The following is a 19,769-nucleotide window of genomic DNA, read 5'->3' on the forward strand; positions in this document are numbered from 1 at the left end:
TTCAGTAGTTTTATACAAGAGTGTGTCATAAATGAGGCATGGAAAGTCATTAACTGAACAATTCATATTGAATCGTTTGTTGTAATTTATGCTTTCAAAAGAAATCATGAAAGTGATTTATTTTTCTAGTAACGATGATGCACCTCCCTTTTATGTCTGGCTGTTGGTAACTTCATTATTAAAGAACCTGTAAACTTGCACAATTAGTCCAGCCTCCACTGCCCAAAAGCCTTATTCTTATTGTCAAGAAAGGAAAAAATACAGCTAATAATGGTGTATCTGAATATGTAAATAGCATTTGTGAACAAGATTTATTTTTGTCTTCTGCTTCAGCACTACCTAGACAGTTCATACTTGTCTTTGCCTTCTGCAGCCTTGCTCTTTCTCCAAAGTCCGGCTGTGACAACGGAGGCTGCCAGCAGTAAAAGAGAACTGTTCAGATCCTGGAGGGAAATGCCTCTCAGGTATCCACCTCCAGAGCTCAGCAGCTTTGCTGCCAGCCAAGCACATGCTGAAGCTTGTCTGACTCCTTCCCTTCATCGCTAGCTCTTGCAAATACAGATTCATAAATACAACAATGCTAGAATCTGCTAATAAAAATCAACCTTTTGGGTTTTTTTTCATTCTAGCACTACACAAGGTGAGGTAAAGTTTTGCGGTTTTTATAATCTCTTTGCAGAGATTATAAAAATCTCTAAAAACTAAAAACACGGCTAAAGCCATGAAGAGATACGACTAACAACTGTCAGCATGAGCAGTCCTAATCCCACCTTTATTGAGTGATTAGAACAGAAACTCTAGAAGTTTCTGGGAAGGATGACCAGGATGCCCTGCCCATCTCAAGGCAAATCCAGCTGTACAGGTGTGTCCTGCTGGGCATGAGCAGGAGCGGGCAGGGAAGGAAGGTGAGGGGGGGGGAGGGGACTGAGCCTCGCTCCCTGTGAGATATCTGAGCAAAAGGGTCCTGCTGTGCCCAGGGAGCTGCCCTCGTGTGCCAAGGCTCCTGGCACAGCCCTCCAGGAATTCCTGGCACCCAGGGATGTTCTGTGCCCTGAGTGGCTGCCAGGGGAAGCCTCTCCAGGGACAGGGATGCCAGCACCGTCTTTACAGTGTGAAAAACGACATTCACTTTCCTGGTCAGTTTTAAAAGGCTTAATAAAAAAGACAATATGAGACAAAGACAATAAAGCCAAGGGTTAAAACTGCTGGGTGCCTGGCTCTCTGGTAAGAGCACACCTGGTGCTTTGGAAACACCCATTATATACCATTTCTTGATGCCTATTCATAGACCTTTATGAATATTCAAACTTTTCTATTGACTTATATTTTCCAGAAACTGTTTAACATGGCCACTCCTTGGATCCACCTTTTTGGAGCATGTGTGTTTCTTGACCTGTGGGTTTAATCCTCTTCTTATCACCTTCTAATCTGGGCCTTGGCTCCTTTCCACACACAGTGAGTGTTGATAGCAGTAGGGTCCCCATCATCTGTTCACTGCAGTTATCCTAACTGAGCAGACAGCTCAAACATCCTATACAGACTATTTACAGCAAAGCAAATTTAACATTATACACACAGCATCCATATTAATACTTGCCAAAAGCCAGTATTATACCATGGATCTGTAACAACAGCAATCTTGCACCTCACGTGTAACATGTTGAGGAATAAATAAAAACTGGATTGGTCCTTCTCAAGGTGTTTCCCTAACTTCTTCAAACCCCTTCAGTCTCTGGGGAGCACAGTATCTACATCAGTGGAGTGCAATTTGTGAGCCTGAGCGGGAACAAACACTGAGAAAATTTGCTTTGTAATCCTGTGTCCCACCTGGCTTCATCACTCCAACGCTGCCTTCTTCCTGAAACCTTCTTCCACTTCTTTGTTTCTCCAAAGAGCTCCCTGAATCTACAGAGTCTCACTGAAGATCCCTGGATCCCAAAGGGGCAGGAAGATCTGCCTTGTCCTGCACTGCAGAATCCATCTTGTGGTTCAAACATGAGGAGCTGCCAGCCTCCCCTCCCACCTCAGCACTCCTTCACTCCTTTCTTCCCTACCTGTGTGCATTTTGCCTCAGCAATCTTGAGGCTCTGCCTTTACTTTAGCCAAGAAATAAATTAAATTTAAATTAAATAAATTCAATTTCAAAATTTAAATTAAATTTAAATTAAAATACAAGAATCGATTTCAGATAATTTATACTCTTGAATGACATTCTAAGATTCCTTCCTGTAATATGCAAGTATCTTACTACAGACCAAAAATATTCTTTGAAAAAAATTTTTTTTGCTTGCCAGAAATAAGCATTAATGACCCACTTTGAGAGTTTGTGTCTAAGTTTTTCTCTTACGCAATAAGGAGGGAGAAGGGGAATTTATGCAGGTGCAGTGTTAATGCCACAGAAATACAAAAGTTCCAAAAAAACCTCACATTGCAAGCTAAAACTTGAAGATTTAAACGCAGAAATAATTCACTATTACTCCTGAGAGAGGATGTAAAGAAAAGGGCTATAAATACCACACATGCAACTAAGTTATGCTGCAGGAACAAAAAAAAAAGTGTTTTCAAAATTTGTATGGACCTCAAAGAGAAGATATTTAAGGCTGGCTTTTAAAAGGAGGTACAGGCTAATAAGGCATAACATAAAGCAGAGGATGAGAAGGATTAAATTGAAGTCTGGACTGGATATACACAGACAAAGCTGAGAATGGGATCCACCTTTCCCAAAGTGAAAAGTATTTCTATTTTCTTTAGCACCAAGTGTCTCCTGCACGTGGCAGTGGTCAGTAGGACAGCATCTGAATGTAACCCACTGTCAGGGATAAAAAATTGGCCTTACATGAACTAAAAGAACCCAGAACTAAAAGATTCCAGAAAAAAAAAGCAGACAGACATCTACAAAACTGCTCAGGGAGGCAAATAAATATAATGAGGCTCTAATAGATCTGTATTAGACCCTCAGTTGAGTGCTTTTATGTTAAAAATAACATTGCTAATGGCCTCTTTCACCTAAGAGGACTTCAGAGAAACCAAGGGAGGTGGAAAAGCAAATCAAAGGCAGAATTATTAATAAATAATAATACATGTAAAGGCACCAAAGTATTGTTCATATGAATATTAATTCAATTAGATGGGGCAGTAAAGACATACAATGCTGCCCATCAAGAGCTGATAACTGGTCTGCTTCAGTGGTGTGTTTTGCCATCAGCATCACAGTTTGCTGGACTCTCAGTTAATAAAGTTAACCTTGGGAAAAGATTTAAAAAATAAGAAAGCATCATAAAGAGAAAATCTTTACCACAACTATTGCAGCATCAGTGGTTAACTAAGCTGAAAGAGCAGGAGCTGTGTCTGACTGAAGGGGTTCCATAGGGAAGGGTCAGCAGTGAAGCAAGAGGGGAACCCTTGGGAACCTCACCCTCACTGCTCCCCCAAAGCCAGCATGCCCAATGGAGCTGTCCAAACAGAAATCAGCATCTCACTGGAAAACACCTGCAGCAAAAACACCCAAGAAGGAGAACTCATTCTAGCTAAACAGCAGAAGGGATGGATGTGTAAAATGGAAAGAAAGGAGGGAAACCACAGAGATGCAGATGGAACAGGGAGATCCCAATGATTCAGTGAAGAAAGACTTGACAAAACCATAACTACTCATGGTGGTAATGGATTAAGGTAAGGAAGGGAACAGGAAGGAATGAAAATGAGAGAGCACAAACCCAGTTACTCCTTACAATTGTTAGAATGCCCTGGGGCAGGGGAGGGAACACACAACATCTGCACCCAAGGGGCTGCACTTCACCTGCCAGGGCTGTAAAAGCGGGTGTTTGTTCCACCAGGACAGCAGAGGGACAGCCAGCACCATTCTGCTGCTGCCATCACTTCAGCTTGAATACCTCCTTCTGTCTGGACACCTCAAGGAAGATCCAGTATTTTCCTTCCTTCTAAAAAAGCTTAGAATTCGCAGCAAAAACTTGCAAAAAAATAAGGTTTAAAAAAGTGCATTTTCTGCCTCCAGTAAAAGCGCACCAAACTCCATAAAATATTCTGCTCCCAAAATTTTTATAAAAATAAGAGCTTTGCAATCAGATAGATGTGATTTAAGGATAATGAAGCAGGTTTTATGGGCTGCAGAATATTATAAATCTTTTTCTGATTTCTTTCAGGGTAGAGGGAAAAGGGGAATTGTTGAAGGAAAAGATGATAGATCACATCTGCCTGTGGGTAATAAGGCTTCCTGTAAGGAGAAATGGCACTCTCTGAATAATTACATACAGTCTGAGGCCAAAAGGGACAGAGTCTAGTCCTGGTCAGGAATTCAGCTGCCAGAAAATACTTGTAAAAAATGGGTGAGGAAAATAGGATGAATTCTCACTGGTTATCAACAGTTTTTCTTTTGCTGATTTGCTCAGCTTCAACGCTAGGGTCAAACCATCATTTCTCCTTTCTGCTTTGCAGAAATTTTTCCATTTTGCATCATAAACGTCAGCAGAAACGCCAAAATCACAGCACCGTTCAAAGAAAGACAAAAAGGGGAGATATAAGCAGGAATTTAACAAACTATTTTTGTTGAAACAGTATTTTAGCAAAAATATGAGAGTATTTTTCAAATTAAGTTTGTAAGGTGCTACAATAAACCAGAGTTTCAGGCAATATAGGCAAAACCAAAAAAGAACAGCATGAAATATTCAATATAGACCACACTCTTTAAAAAAGTATTAAGAGCCCCAAGAGCTGAGCTGAACTCCTTGAAAACGAGGTGATGCTCTGGCTCCATTAAAGGCAGTTGTGTTTGACCACTGGCTTTAGAGGATTTGATATTCTCAAGTATTAGGAATTTTGCCCTTGTAAAAAGGGATTTTTTTTACAGGAGGTAGTTGAGAGTCAGCACCAGAGATAAGCATGAGAGCTTTATGCAGCACAGCTGGACACAGCCCAACACACTGGCTGCTCTCAGAATTACACGCTCACCTGAGGCTTTTCCAGGTATTCCCTGGAATCAATGAATATTCCCCTCTTTCCCCACAGTCTCCTCCAAGAGAGAGCAGTCCCCAGCTTAGGAAGCTCCAGAAGTTTCTCTCAGATGAGCATTTTCAGCTGTTCCCAATGAAAATGCCTTCTGCCTTCCTCCCAGAAAGCTCCACCTGAGCAAGGGTCAGAGCAGCCAACAAGGAAATTAAGTGACCTTTCTCCCTGCCTCTAAACCAAAATATAATGCACTGTAACATTCAGTAAAGAGTAAACAATTTAATAACAAAAATTATGCTATCGATCACACCATCCCAGAACATCAAAAGTCACATTTCATATCACAGTTCATAGATCAAAAGCACCAGAATAACTTATATTTCTCTTCTTTGTAGTTTCAAGAACTTCAGGCTATTTTCTAGGTTGCCGTATGTCTGACTTCAGCACAAGCTAACGAGATATTGAGTGAGAAATCATTAGCAGCTGGTCAAGTAAAACCACTCCATCAATCATTTTCATTTCCTTAATGTCAACAATTCTAATTTCAACTCGGGAAAAAAGTTGTGTTTTAAACTGTGAAATACATCACATAGAACAGTGACATTTGATAGCATGCTTTTAGAGTCTCAAGTTATTGTGAAAAAGTCAGTTCAACACATAATGAAGTCATTCTTCCTTTATAACCACCAAACCCAATTCTAAGGAGGAAAAAAAGCTGCTTCATCTAGACCAGACAAACAAACTACAACCTATTCCAGAATAAATCTGTAGAAATCCAGAAATGGAGAAACATTTCTTTGTCCTATTCTCCAAAAAGGTATTAATCCTATTTGTCATTGACAGAAAAACTTCCAAATATCCCTGGGTAAACCAGGATTGATAAAAAATTAAGTAGAAAGTAGTAGAATGTTTAGGATGTCACTGAAGTGAAAAATAGAGATTTTAGAGGGTTTAATAGATGGAGTAAAGATGGAGGGAAAAGGGTGTAAGTTCTTAGCTCTCCTTCTTCCTTCTTCTCCATGATTCTGCAGTTTTTAAGAGCACAAAGACTGATTGGTTGAAAGACAGTGACAGTTTTAATTGTGTAAGTAGATATAGAAAACTCATTTGTTAATTTATAGAAACAATTCACCTGTCTATTGTTAATTGGGTAAAAATGGATGTAAAGATGAAACAGCCGCCTGGTTCAGGGCCATTTTGTGCCTTCAGAGCCAAAGTGAGGCAGGTTATGGTGAACTGAACTTGTGCAGAAAGTCTGGAGAGACCTGCCAAGTTCTGTGATAACATCCTAATAAACAGGAGAAACAAGATCCTGACGAGCTCTGGAGTTTTCTTCAGGCCCAGAGAACTGAGATAAACGGAGCTCCCATGGAGGAGGATCCCAAAGAGCTCAGCTCAAAAGGGACTGAGAAATCCAGGAGTGAAGAGAAGTGCAGAAGAATCAGAGAGAAAAAACAAATTAAAAAAGGTATAGAAATCCATCATTTTGTACCTAAAGCACCAAGTACAGAAAAGTGAAAAACATGTCAGTATGAGAGAACGGCTCACATATTATGTTACACAAATGCACTTTGCTTGCTAAAGTTTTAATCTTGTAGAGCAAAATTCCTATTTTCTATTTCTTGTACTTAAATTCCAGTTTATGAACGGATTATAGGATGCAAAATGGTTAGGCAGATCCTGAAATATTAAATTTAGATAAATCTCTCTAATGTGGTTATAAATTTGTCAGGATACAAAAACTCCTGCTGATACGATAAGCTGAATCATTGTTAAATGTACTATTTTCATGCAAATAGATCATGAGAAAATAAACTCCTAGCATGCCTACAACTATTAATAGCTTCTTTTATTAACCAGCTTTCCCCAGCTGCTTGAACACAAAATTGTAGAAAGGCCAGATTATTATCTGTAGATGGCCTGGAAATTTAAAAGCCCCACCAAATTTCACTCTGGCTTTGATCAGTGCAATGAAAAAGCATTCACTGTCACAAACCCACACTAATCTGTGGAAAAAAGCAATTTGTAGTTATAAAACTTCCCAAGTTACACAGATTCAGTTAAATCAGATGTTTCCTACTCTTTATAAGTTCTGGAATCCTTGCTTGGTTTTGTTCCTCTAATCAAGCCTTGTTATTCTTAAGCTGTGATAGCCAGAATTCCCCACTGAGCTGAGCCCTGCTGGGAGTTGACTTCATTTCTGATTTTCATATGGCATTGGGAGCTGGAGAGCAGCACCAGTTAAGCCACAAATGATGCATTTTTATACTGAACTTCTCCCCAAGGGTCATTGTTTGCACTTATTTCAATTGCAGATTTCAGACCATTTCTCCAAACAAAAACAAAACAAAGCAAAATAAAATATAATAAAAAATAAAAAAATGGAAAATGAAAAATAAAATTAAAAATAAAATAAAATAGAAAAATAAAAATAAATAAAATTAAAAAATAAAAATAAAATTAAAATAGAAATGTAGAATGTTAAAAATGTTAAAAATTAAAAAGTAAAAAATTAAAAAATGAAAATTAAAAAAGAAAAAATTAGAAATAAAAATTAACAAAATAATAAAAATTAAATTATACAATATAATAAAATATACATATATATAAAATATAAAATATATAATAAATATACAATAAAATAAAAATAAAATAAAAACTAAAAAACTTCAAAAATAAAGAATAAATAAATAAAATAAATAAAAAATAAAAATAAAGACTAAAGAATAAAAGAAAAAATAAAAAGAAAAATAAAAAGAAAAAATAAAAAAATTTAAAAATTAAAAAATAAAGTTTTTATTGACCTATAAAATCCTTTGAAGTTGCACCAGAGTAGCATGATTCAAATTCTCCATTACTTCCACTCTTCATTCCCTAAGCCATTTATTTACTTCTATTTCATTTATTACTAATGAAAATACACCATACATGTGGGTCCCAGGCCAGTCCTTGCAGAATCACAGTTCATTAAGCTATCCCAAACTGACCTGCCATGGATTAAATACCAATTCCCAAGGAATTGTTTTAAGTGACCTCTATTTTCCCTCATTATCCAGTAACTGTGCCCAGCACCACCTTCTTATCCTGAGCATTTTTTAGGAAATGAATATATAAGGATTTCCTGCTGCTCTTCACTGTTATCCAAGTTACAGGGACTGACCTATAAATTCCCTAGATAAAGGAATTTATCTAGGGAATTTATCTTTATCTATTATTCCCTAGATAAAGGGAATTTATCTGTGAAGATAAATTTGGCTCTTTTGTTACCTGGAAATACTCATTCCTCACAGATTTTTACAATCAAGGCCAATGGTTCACAAACTCCTTTCTTAAATATTCCTGCAGTCTCTCTGGCACGTACTCACCTTGCTTTATTGACTGCATTAATTTTTCCCACCTATTTACAGGAAGCCTGAAGCAGGTAGGACAGAGTATTTCTGAGTTCCTGTCCCACATTTAGAAAGGTCTTTACTTTCCCTCCTCTTATTTCCTTCTCAGTTACTTCCAGTTATACACAGACTCTTCACTACAAGAATAAGCTAGAGGGAAAAAAAAAAATAAAACTTCCTTCCTTGATTAATGGACAAAACAAAAATCTAATTCCTCCTGGTCATTTTTTCAGCCTCCCTATTTTACTTCAGCTGTAATAGCTGTTTAGGTCTGTAACAGTACTTGACCAGATCTGCATCTGAATAAATGCCACACAAATAATTGTAATATCTGACCTTTGCCAATTGCATTTCATCCAGACGTGGAATGAGAAAAAGAGGGCTTACTGTTTGCTTATAATTCTATCAATCATTTAAAATGGCATTGACAATGCTACAGACTAACCAGAAAACAGCAAGAACTGAAGCACAACATCAGAAATCAGGATTACAGCTGGAGATTCTCCAGAGGAATCTTTCTTATAGTAAATCCTGCCAATTTATCAAAAGCAGAATCTTCCATGGAAACAGAGAAAGCACAACAGATCTTCTGACAAAACACGGGCATATGCTCTGCCAGCTCTGAAAGACAGCCTTGGGAGCAAACTCTGAAAGCTTCAGGTCTGCTGTTCCCAGGCTTTCTGGGGAGAACTGGGAGGTACCAGTCCTTGAGCACTCTTGCTCTACAAAAACTCCACTCTTAGAGCTGAGAGAGGCAGGTGCTCCAAGGATCACAATAACCGAGGAGCCAAACGGCCTCGGGCCCTGGCATCCTTACCTGGGCTGTGTTGGGATTTTCCATGCTCACTCTCATGCAGCAGCACTCTGCTTTCCCCTTGGGATCCAGGCTGATTCTCCATCCCGAGGATCTGGGCAGCTGCTCCCCAGCTCTTGAGGAGAGGACAGGTAAGAAGCTGCTCAGAGCCCTGGCAGTGGCTGTCAGCATCACCTCCTGCATTTCATTTCCCAGCCTTGTTGCAATGAACAGTTGCACGGTTGCACACAGGAGGTGGCTGACAGACTCCAAAAGATTATTTGGAGCCTCCTGTTTTTCAAATTAGAAACAAGTTTTTCTGATTACTCCAAAGCTGATAAATAAAGGTTCCATTTCCCTGCCAGCTGTAGGACACATGTGAAATGTGAAACATTTAAATGATGACACGGCATTCCACGTTTCCTTTACCTGTTCACACCCCTTTCATTCACTTTCTACAGGAACTTTGCGATTTTTTCCCCTGTTTCACTTCCTTATTCCTGCCAACAACAGACTGGAAACAGCAGTGTAGAACCAAAAGGGTTCTGTGCACCTGCTCTCTCCTGTGGGCACAGTCCACAAATGCCCATGTACTGTCAGTAAATAATACACATTAATAATGCATTTTTAAATGAAAAAAAAAACAATTAAATTCAAGTAAATCAAGAGATTTTCCTTGTTTTGTTTTCCATTAACTGCTGCCAGAGTATATGTAATTATTACAGTTCTTTTATTTACATGGAATAAAAAATTATTATTATTCTTCATTTCTCCTGCAATGAGCTGAATATATTCAAGAAAATGAAAAGAGGGATTCCTTTACCACTTATCTTCTTTTACAGACTGATAATTCCTCCCTTAAAATATCAGGGTTTAGAAAAAATTAGGAACATCATTACTTGATAGAAAAGATAATCCTAGATTATTCCTGAGTACAGCTCCTAGTCAAGTAGCTGACTTATCATTTCTTTTCATCTTTGTGTCAATTTTCATTGTTTTTAATCCTGATAATGGAACAATGGTTAAAGACAATTACAATGACCTAAGATAGCAAGGATTTTCCAGTAAATATAGCAATTAGGATCATTTATTTAATGTATTCTACTAAGCACCACAGCTGTCTGATTTAAATCATTTATTTTCTCTGCATACTCAAGGAAAATGTGCCAATTGGCTTAGAAAACAACCACGAGAAGAAGTTCTTGAGAAGAGGTGATCTTGAAAGGACTAAAGCATATCTTTTTTATTAATATCATGGGGAGATGGTTCAATTGTTTACTTTGCCAGCCTTCTGATCATACACATTGGTCACAAATGGAATTATACAAAATTATATTCTTTTTATTTTACTTAATTAACAAAAGAAGAGTAGCATGTCAGGAACGACAAACAACAACTGGAAATGAATTCACTAAAAAGGAAGTTAAAATAAAAGGGAAGTGCCAATAAATGCTGTTTGTGACCAAAGACAAAGATATGGGTTGGTTTTTTTTAAAAAAAAAAAATAAATAAAATATTTGTTTTGGTTTTCTTTTCAGAAAGAAGATGGAAATGTGGAATTGGGGTTTAGATCTTCAAATTCCTGATCTCCTTTAAGTCAATCTTTTAAGATCTGGCTGAAGAATTAAGAGCAACAATTACAATTTTTCTGCAATATGATACAGTACTGATTTCATGAAAAGTGACCATGAACTATTTGACATAAAACCCCATTGTTCATTCTTCATAAAAAAAGATCAAAAGAAGCTGGGAGAGAAATGAAGTCCAAAAGTCAGCTGACAGCTCTGCAGGTATCTCCATTTCTATCGAAGAGCAGTCACTTCTGGTAGTATAAATTAACTATAAATTAACAAGTGCAGCATCTGACAGGGTGCTGGCACACAATATCCTAAATCCAAGTAACTACAGGAAAAGCATTTGGCTTTAGCCATGCAGTAGACATCAACTTAGGGAGAGCTTTTAATCAACCACTTCCCAAATGGCTTCTACAAGGTATTTTTTTATAGAGAGGATTCATTACAACAGAATTTAACACACCAACTACTCCTCCTTTCATCATCTGAAAATTACCAGAGATTATTAAAACTAAATAAACTTTCCCTTTTACTATTTCATGTCATCTCTTGTCCTGGCTTCATTACCTGAATATCTTTCAATCTTGCATTAGTAAATAATGGGATTAACTGTACATTAAAAGGAGCTGGCAGGGTCACCCAGGACATTGCACAAACACTGGAATTTATTCAAATGTTTAGCATCAGACTCCACAGATTGAAAACAGCAGCAAAGTCTGGACATTATCCACTGCTTAAAGCAGAGTCAGCTCCAGCCAGCTGGGTTTGGGTTTTGGATGGGCCTACGACACCAACATTCTATGAAGAGTTCCCTGAACTATCCAATTATGATTGGTCTTTTTAATTAGAACTGCTACAGAAACAAAAAGTAACTTTCAACCTGAAACAGAATGGAATTTAGAAATGTATTTGGACAACAGGAATCAGCTGTATTACCCCAGAGGATAAAAACCAAAATAAATGCATCTGAAACAGCAGACTTCAGAAGCATTCCCAGAAAAGTCTTATGTAGTAACAACCATTTTCAATAAACCCTAAAAATAGGAGAATTCTTGTAAACTGAACAGCTGATGTTAGATGCTGAGTTAACAAATACTTGATTATTTTTAATGCTTGTTCACTACCATAATGAAGAATTTATTTTATCTTGGGGAGAGCAAATGCTGCTTTATTGAAGGCTTCTTGAAAAAAAAAAATTAGCCTTTAGCAGCCCAGTATATTTTCAGTGCTGCCAGGTATACTAAACACAAATTACTGACTCTGGTAGTGAATCACCCTCCACAGAGCCACTGGTGCTCCTCATGCTACGTTACCCCAGTGCAAGGCTCAAGTTCAGATCTGATTAATCCTGAAATAGCTCAGCTCAGAATGGTTCAACAGGATCAGGGCTAAAGGAGAGAAAATCTTTCATTATCCTTCTCCAGCTCCCGTGCAGAGATCCCAGATTACTGCAGAGGCTGCAAGAGCATCTATAATCAGGTACATTTAACTGCAGATTATTTTTCAGCTGTAAATCTATTTGGGGAATTCACCAGACTACTTCTGTCTTTTAAGTACACTTAAGATCCTCCTCCTTAACAATTCATATCTAATTTCCCCATAAAACAAAATGTTCACTGAAAGTTAGCATTTAGAAAAATAATTTTCAATTACACATACAGCATACCAAAAGGAAGAAAATCCTCTGTAGGAGTGTTCAAAGTCAACTCAATCATCCACTCAGACAATGTGAACACCAGAATCATGAAAACAACATATTTTCTTGCATAAATGTCAGCATAATATACAATATGGGCATAGCAATTTTACTGGACTACATCCTTTTCTGAAAAACATAATACTCAATAAAGTCATTAAAAAAAAAGCCACGAATAAGAAAAGAACTGAGTGACACTTCCCACCCACACACAGAAATTCTTCTAGCTCACATTTTGACAAACCTCAATTTCAAACTTCTCTGGAACACCAGTTTTCTTAAGACATTTGAGTATGAAGAGGACAGTAAAGTAGGAGCATTCAAATCCACTCTTTTGGTAAAAAGGCAGGAATACAAGTGGGTTTTATTTGTTCAGAAATGAAATAAAGGATTTTAAAACAAGGATTTCAACAAGTCAGTTATTTCAAACCCTTCCATGAATATCCAACAGCCATTCTGCTCTTGAAGGTTATAACAATCAATTTCTTCAAACTCCCTGTCAGTTCAGTCCACCAGGTCTGGGCCCATTCTTCAGAGAGCAGCTCCACAGAACTTCGCAAGTTACAGATTTGTAAAAGATAGTGGAAGTAACCACAAAGGACAGGGCCATGATTCCCATTTTTCCCTCCTCAGGTGTCACTGGCAACCTAGGAAAGCGTTAAAAGTCTTCATGAGGAAACCGAAGTACAAGTAACGTTAAATTGAGGAATCAGGATGCTTGAGGCATCTGTCCATGCTTGTACTCTCTCCAAGAGAAAGAATGGCAATAAAATACCACAAAAAACATTATTAGTCACAGTCTCCACACCCAGACAGTGGGTCAGACCTTGAGTTTTGTTGAAGAGTGCTCAATACAGAGACAAAACAAAGCATTAGCACCCCACAGCAAGCAAATTTGAGAGTTGAGACAAAGAGTGAGGCCCAGAACCCCACCACCAATAAATAAAACCTCCTGTTTTTTCATCCCCTTTCTGGTTTTGGATTGGCAATGCTCAGGTTCCAGTTTGTGAACAGTCAAATCTGAAATCTAGAGAGACACAACAGCCCAAGTCCCAGCTATCCACAGTGTCCCACAGCTGGCCCTTCCCCATGGCTACAGCAGGCTCTGCACTGCCCACCTTCTCCTTAAGGGCTCAGCCCCTGTCCCAGGTACCCCTCTGCTTTCAGGGACCCTCCTCTCACCCTCACAGCACTTCAGCTCATGTGCTCAGGCCCAAACAGGTCTCACAGCCAGCAGCTGTGGCCATGATCTGCTGGTGAAGGACAAGCTTCAGAGCCTTGAGGGAAGCCTGTTCTGTAAATCTCCAGGAGCTGCATTTCCAGCAAGGTTCTGGTATGCCCTAAACACAGTACAGAGCAAAGCTGACCATTCCTGAGCTGTGCCACAGAGCACACGACATTCCTGCTCAGCCTCAGCTGCCTTAGGCTCCATGGATGGCCAGGCTTGATTAACAGTAATGCTAATAATTAAATATGTACAAGGTGGGCAGCTTCAGTTCACTTCCTGATCTGCCTCAAGGTAAAATGTATCCTTATTCTCCTCCCATTTTCTATCTGGGAGCACGGCTGGTGTGAGAAGGGCTGGTTTGGCTCTGCTCCCTGCCACACACACGGCACAGCTGTGGGACAGCAGGACACAGCAGCTGTCACCACCTGTGGCCTTCACAAGAGCCACAGGCACATCCAGGCTAAATTACCCATATCTGACCCAAACATAAAAACCCAGTAAGAAACAAACATTTTTGGAGGACACAAGAAGGAAGTGAAATCAGAACTGATCAGAAAAATACCCTGACCCACATATATATACACACACACACACATCTGTATCTCCAACCTCTGGCCATAATAAACTGAGAAACTATGAGTTAAAACCAATGAGGCTCAAACATCATGAGACAGCATTCAAACAGTAAGGGGATTTCAGTTCAAGAAGGCAGCTCTCATATCATCAGTGTATCTGACCTTTCTTTGCCAGCCCTGACAATCTCAGAGTGATCTTTACTGAGGATGCAGAGAAATTGTTGAGGCACACCTCCCTGTCTGATGATGGCAGAGACAGCAGCACCTGCAGCCACTTAGTGCTGCTCACAAACTGCACTCCCACTCAGTCACAGCTCCATGACCCCTCCTGCCCCTAGGGAAGAAGGGATGTCCTCACTGGGACTGAGTAAAACACGGTGCAGGAAACATGGAGTTCATGTTGCTGCACTCCTCTGAGCTCAGTAACTTCTCATTGTAAAGGATGAAGAGACAAGAGCCTGTCATTAGCAAAAAGTACGTGCTTATAACTATAACTGGCTGCTCCAGTGGATTCATTATTCCACTATTATTCACACTACAGTATGATTGTGCCATTGATAAGCCATCAGACCCACAGTAGTAATTCCTGCTACTTGATGCCCTAAAATGCAAATATATCCCGTAACAACCATGAGTATGTCTATGAGTAAAACTCAGAAAAGATAACAGCACTACACAAATAATTTCAGAGTTTTTGAAACAATTCAGAAGAAAAATGGTTGCCTTTCAGAAGAATTGTAACTGTATTTGTAATTTATTCTGGATTACTCTGTGAACAGAAGAACTCACAGGTTCTTGTGGAGAGCATTTTGCTTCACTTTCCATTGTACCATTCACTGTGATAAAACCTCTGTGAAAAAACAAACACTCACATAAAAGCAAGTATCTTCTGAAAAGATGTTTCTCCCAGCTTGCATTAAAAACTCCACACCAACAAGCTCTTAATCTTCCATGCCCTTGAGGCTTATTAGACACTCTAAATAAATGAGGAAAATAACAAAAACTATATTCCTTATGCTGTTTCAAATGTTAGGGCTAATAAATCCCAAATCCCTGTACAATTTGTCAGGAAAATTAACCCACAAACACCAGAGGTTTATGTCCAAAAAGGAGACAGGGAAGTCCTGTAACTTTATTTGAATAAAGAGAGAGGCCATGGGGCATTTCCCCTGGGGTCTCTCAAAGCCTTGGAGCACACAGCCTCCTTTGTATCCCAATTTTCCGGACACACATCCCTTTCTCAGGGACACTGAGAGGTACAGACTTCCCAAAACATCTAATCCTCAAGACCCCTTTCTAACGTATAACCCCCCCACTTTTTGAGTTCATCAGTGGAATTCCTATGGAATTTATGGTTCTTCCCACTGTTTGTATCCTCTCTCAGTATCCAATTTAATTTATCAGCAGACCCACAGTTTGTTTGTAAAGACAAGTACCTCACTCTTTCCAAGTTAAAGCACAGCTCCAGAACAACAGACAATGCAGAACCTACAGAAAATTTGGGCAGCCAAGTCCTTGGCAATGTTTAAGCTCAGCATTTACCAGGCAGGGCACACCCACCACCAGCACCAGGGGACCCTGGACATCACCAGCACAGCTTCCTGAGGAGGACCTGGGGAGGTGGCACTTCCCGGGTGAGGTGTCCCAGAGGCAATGGAGCTCCTGCTGGCAGCACTCAGGCAGGAAGAAGCTTTAAGGCAAGTGATGAAGCCAATGAGAGAGCCATCTCCAGCAAAACAAGGCCTTTGGAGCAGCTGACCAGCAGAGCTGCTGAGAGGGAGCACTGAGGGATGCAATGGCAGCAGGGAGGCTACGCTTGGGAGTCACACACCAGGAGCACCGATGGAGCAGAGCTCGCCCTGTGTGGATGGTGGGCAGGGAAAAGCTTCACTCTCACCTACAAGCTGTGGCACAGAGGCTCTGGAGCTCACTCAGCACAGGCCACAAGCCAGGAGGGCACTCACAAACACCCTGCAGTTTTGCACAGAGCACCACTTGCCCGTGGAGTACAGCAGCGTCGCCAAGGAGAGCAAGGAAATCACAACCCTTAAATTGTGCTACGGTAACAAATGGCTGTCATCATCTTTACAGCTCATTCAATTCCCAGGCCTGGCTTATTGCAGCTACTAATAGAAAAGCCAAAAAGACACTGATAAATCAGCACTGTTTCCTGGTTCTATCGTCTCTTCTTCAGCAAGTTAGAGCCGTGAAATAAAGTAATTGACATCTGATAATCTTCTCATTGAAAAACTTATTTAACACAGTCTCAGTAACAGCCATAAACTATTCTCAGTGAGAGTGTTTCCTTTCGGTAATAATTGTATAAGATCAAGGGCTCTAAAAGAAACTAAAAACTTTTCATTCCCTCCTGTTATGTAACCTCGTATCTTTAAATCTTTTGTATTTTTCCTTTCTGCTTCATTGTCTTTGCCACCTTGTGCAAGTCACTGTGTTCTGCAGCAAATGATACGACATTTTCCCTTACTGTCATATTTCAATAGCTGCTTTCTGATTTTCTCAAGTCAGTGGGGTGGGTTATATATTATTCTTTTCCACCTATTGCACATTACGTACCCCTAAAACCGTGGTTATTTCTGAAGTAGAGAAGATCATCACAAGTTTGTTTCAATAGTCTAAGAATTTAAGACCATTTGACTTTAAATCTTGTAGTTTCACACCAGACAGGAAAGCGTTCCTGGGACAAACCCAGAGCAATCCTTTGGACTAATATGGAACACTGTTGACCACATCTGCATCCTGCCAGGTGCTCTGGGTAGAATCAAAGAACCATTAATGTCAGAAAAGCCCTTCAAGGTCATTAAGAAGTCCAACCATTAGAGGAGGAGGCCTTCCCATATAAAACTCTCAGCCACTTAACAGCAAGCCCAGACCCACCCTAGAACAGACATTACAAGAGAAATCTGCTACAACAAAGTACCAAAGGCTTACATTCCCAGCTAACCAGAGCTGATGAAATCTCACTCTCTAACCCAGTGTAAAGCACTTCCAGAGAAGTTCCATTAAGGCTGCATTCAACTGCATTTTGAGTAAAAATTGTGTAACACCTTTCTGTGTTATAAGGCCTGAAAGCACAACTTGACTTTAATAAAGCATCTGTAAACCCCCAAAAAATAAAGAGAGATATCAAAAAGTACAATACCTGTGAGATGAAAAAAAAAATAGGATATGCATAGATTATTTTAGTCCCTACACTACATTATCCTAAAGACAATTAAGTAAAACAAAGCAAACAAACAGCCTCATTAGAACAGCTTTAGACTGTATTAATTGCTATGACTTACAGAACAGAAAGGAATTTCAGCTTCCCAAAAAGGGAACAAATATCTGTATCACACAATTGTTCTCTCAATGTGCTTGATGAATCATCCTGAGGTATCTTTAGAAAAGAACATTATGCCTACAGAAAATGTTTACAGATGAAAAGCATGAGATTAGCATTGTGTACCCATATTAACAGTATTGAGTCTCCACTGTTTCAACATTTACCTGCCAGACGTAACAAGTGTCAAATCCATTCTTTGAATCTAAAAGAAAAATCACTTTCCAAACGCAAACTACGTTCCTTTTCCAACAACTCACAGCTACAAGCATGTCAGACAACCAGATTTCTGGATTTACACAACACTCCTGTCTTCCCAATATAGCAATTTAGTCATTCTAACACTTGTAAATCGGTGCTCTTCTCCTCTTCTGGTGTCAACACCCTTCTTGAAAACAACACTAACAGATTGCTTACCTTTTAAAAAACTATTATTTAAATCGTTGCATTCTGCAGGAACAGAGATTACATTTTCAAACTCTAGTCTAGAAGTGGCATTATGAAGAAATTCTTGTTTCTGGCACATAAAGGATTGTCTGTTGTGAACCAGTGACAGCTCACAACAAGCATAAAATAACCCAAACACGTACAGTTTATTTGTGGTATGGCATTTTCCACAGACTTCATATACACCATAAAACACAACTCATCCTGGGGACGTGTATTTAGCTTTTGCTTAGATTTCTGGAGGAAAAACTTTCTCCAGAAAGTTCTCAGCAAACTGAGTCCCTTCCAACCTTTTAAAGAGCACGTTGCGAAACGCTAAAGAGTGCTTTAATTGTTGTTTGAACACTTATCTCCCCAAGCAGGAGGCGCTGAGGCAGCCCCCAGCAGGTTCCTGTGCTGGTTACTCACGGAGCAGAGGTACTGGGCCAGCAGGTGCTGCAGGGCCTGGCGGATGGCGCTGCACTCGGCGATGATGCGCTCGCGGTGCGAGTCCCGCGTGCACGAGGAGTCGGCCAGCAGCGCTGCGCCGCTGATGATCGCCTCCAGCCGCTGCTCCAGGGACGGCCTCACCTTCTCATCCTTCACCACCAGAGGATCCAGGGCTATCAAATTCTGCACAAAACGAGGAGTACAGCTGTCTCATTAAGGACTTTTGGGTTAGGTTCTTTTTCCCTTTGAACTGAAGATTGATGAGAGGGAGGCTGTTTTCTCTTGTTTGGTCTCAGTTGTTTATTCTTTTCTTATCAACATTACAGGGTACAAGGAGCTATGTGCACTATGTTAAAAAAGGGTAAAATGGCTAACAAAGATCCTCTTCAAGGTCTTTCATATGTCCATTTACCCAATTAACAGATGCCAACTAAATCATTTTTCTTGGTGACCCAATGACCCAACACCTGTGTAATGCACTGCAGCATTTTTTACCCAATCACTTACTACCATCCAAAAACCCCCAGGAGAAGAACATGAAGAAGAAAGAAGGACAAGAGACAACACCCTAAATCTTCCATCTTGTCTCCTGTTCTCTAAACTACTTTTTCACCCAGTGATTTAAGAAACTTTCTAATCTACACACTTACACTTTTTCTATCTAACTTTAACATTTGTTCTCATGTATCACCATGAAATCACGCTCATGAATTTCATGTCATATGAAATTCAGTGTTTCTTTGAACCCTAGAACTCAGTATTAGAAACAAGGGCACACACTCTGTATCTCAGACTCCAACATACAACTAAGAAAGTCAGTTCAGTGAAGCTGCTGCTGTGTTTTTTACCTGCAGGAGATCAGTGACATAACGGTTCCCAGATGTGCCGCTAGCCCTTTCCACTGGAAGCATCCAAACTACTTTTGACCATGGCAGGTTCCCTTTTCCCTAATGGGGCTACAGACAGAGGTCATTTGCACCCAAACCCAGTGTTTTGGTCTCTCTGCCATTCAGAGTCTCAGACCAGAGCTCGAGCTTTGTTTGAAACAGGGGTTCAGTGCCTATAAACTTCAGTCTTTTAGAGATCAGGAGAACCACTGGATTTAACTCAGAGCCAGCAGTGCTCAGCTCACAGCTGAGAAAGTTAAGTCAGATTGCATGAGCAGTCTAATTCTGCTGATTTTTAGTCTAATCAATCCCACACTGGCAGAAATTCACCTCTGCCACTTTTAACAGGCTGAATATAGACAAAGATAAAAACTGCAGCTTTTGTTTAAGAACATAAATAAAGTGTCCAAAGGACATAGATGGAAGTGTCCTTTTGCTTTTCAGTAGGT

At 39.7% G+C, this 19,769-nt stretch overlaps 1 protein-coding gene across 4 annotated transcripts in view; it reads right to left on the reverse strand.

The window, feature by feature from the left end:
- Positions 1-19,769, reverse strand: part of CTNNA3 (catenin alpha 3) — a 399,590-nt gene that overhangs the window by 297,648 nt on the left and 82,173 nt on the right. For all 4 annotated transcript variants that reach the window (XM_086900642.1, XM_086900643.1, XM_023930192.2 and 1 more), the window contains one exon: positions 18,413-18,616. In XM_086900642.1, the coding sequence (XP_086756768.1) occupies positions 18,413-18,616 (204 nt within the window). The remainder of the gene's footprint in view (positions 1-18,412; positions 18,617-19,769) is intronic.

This window comes from Cyanistes caeruleus, chromosome 8, assembly GCF_971803275.1.
Source record: "Cyanistes caeruleus chromosome 8, bCyaCae1.hap1.1, whole genome shotgun sequence".
NCBI lineage: Eukaryota > Metazoa > Chordata > Aves > Passeriformes > Paridae > Cyanistes > Cyanistes caeruleus.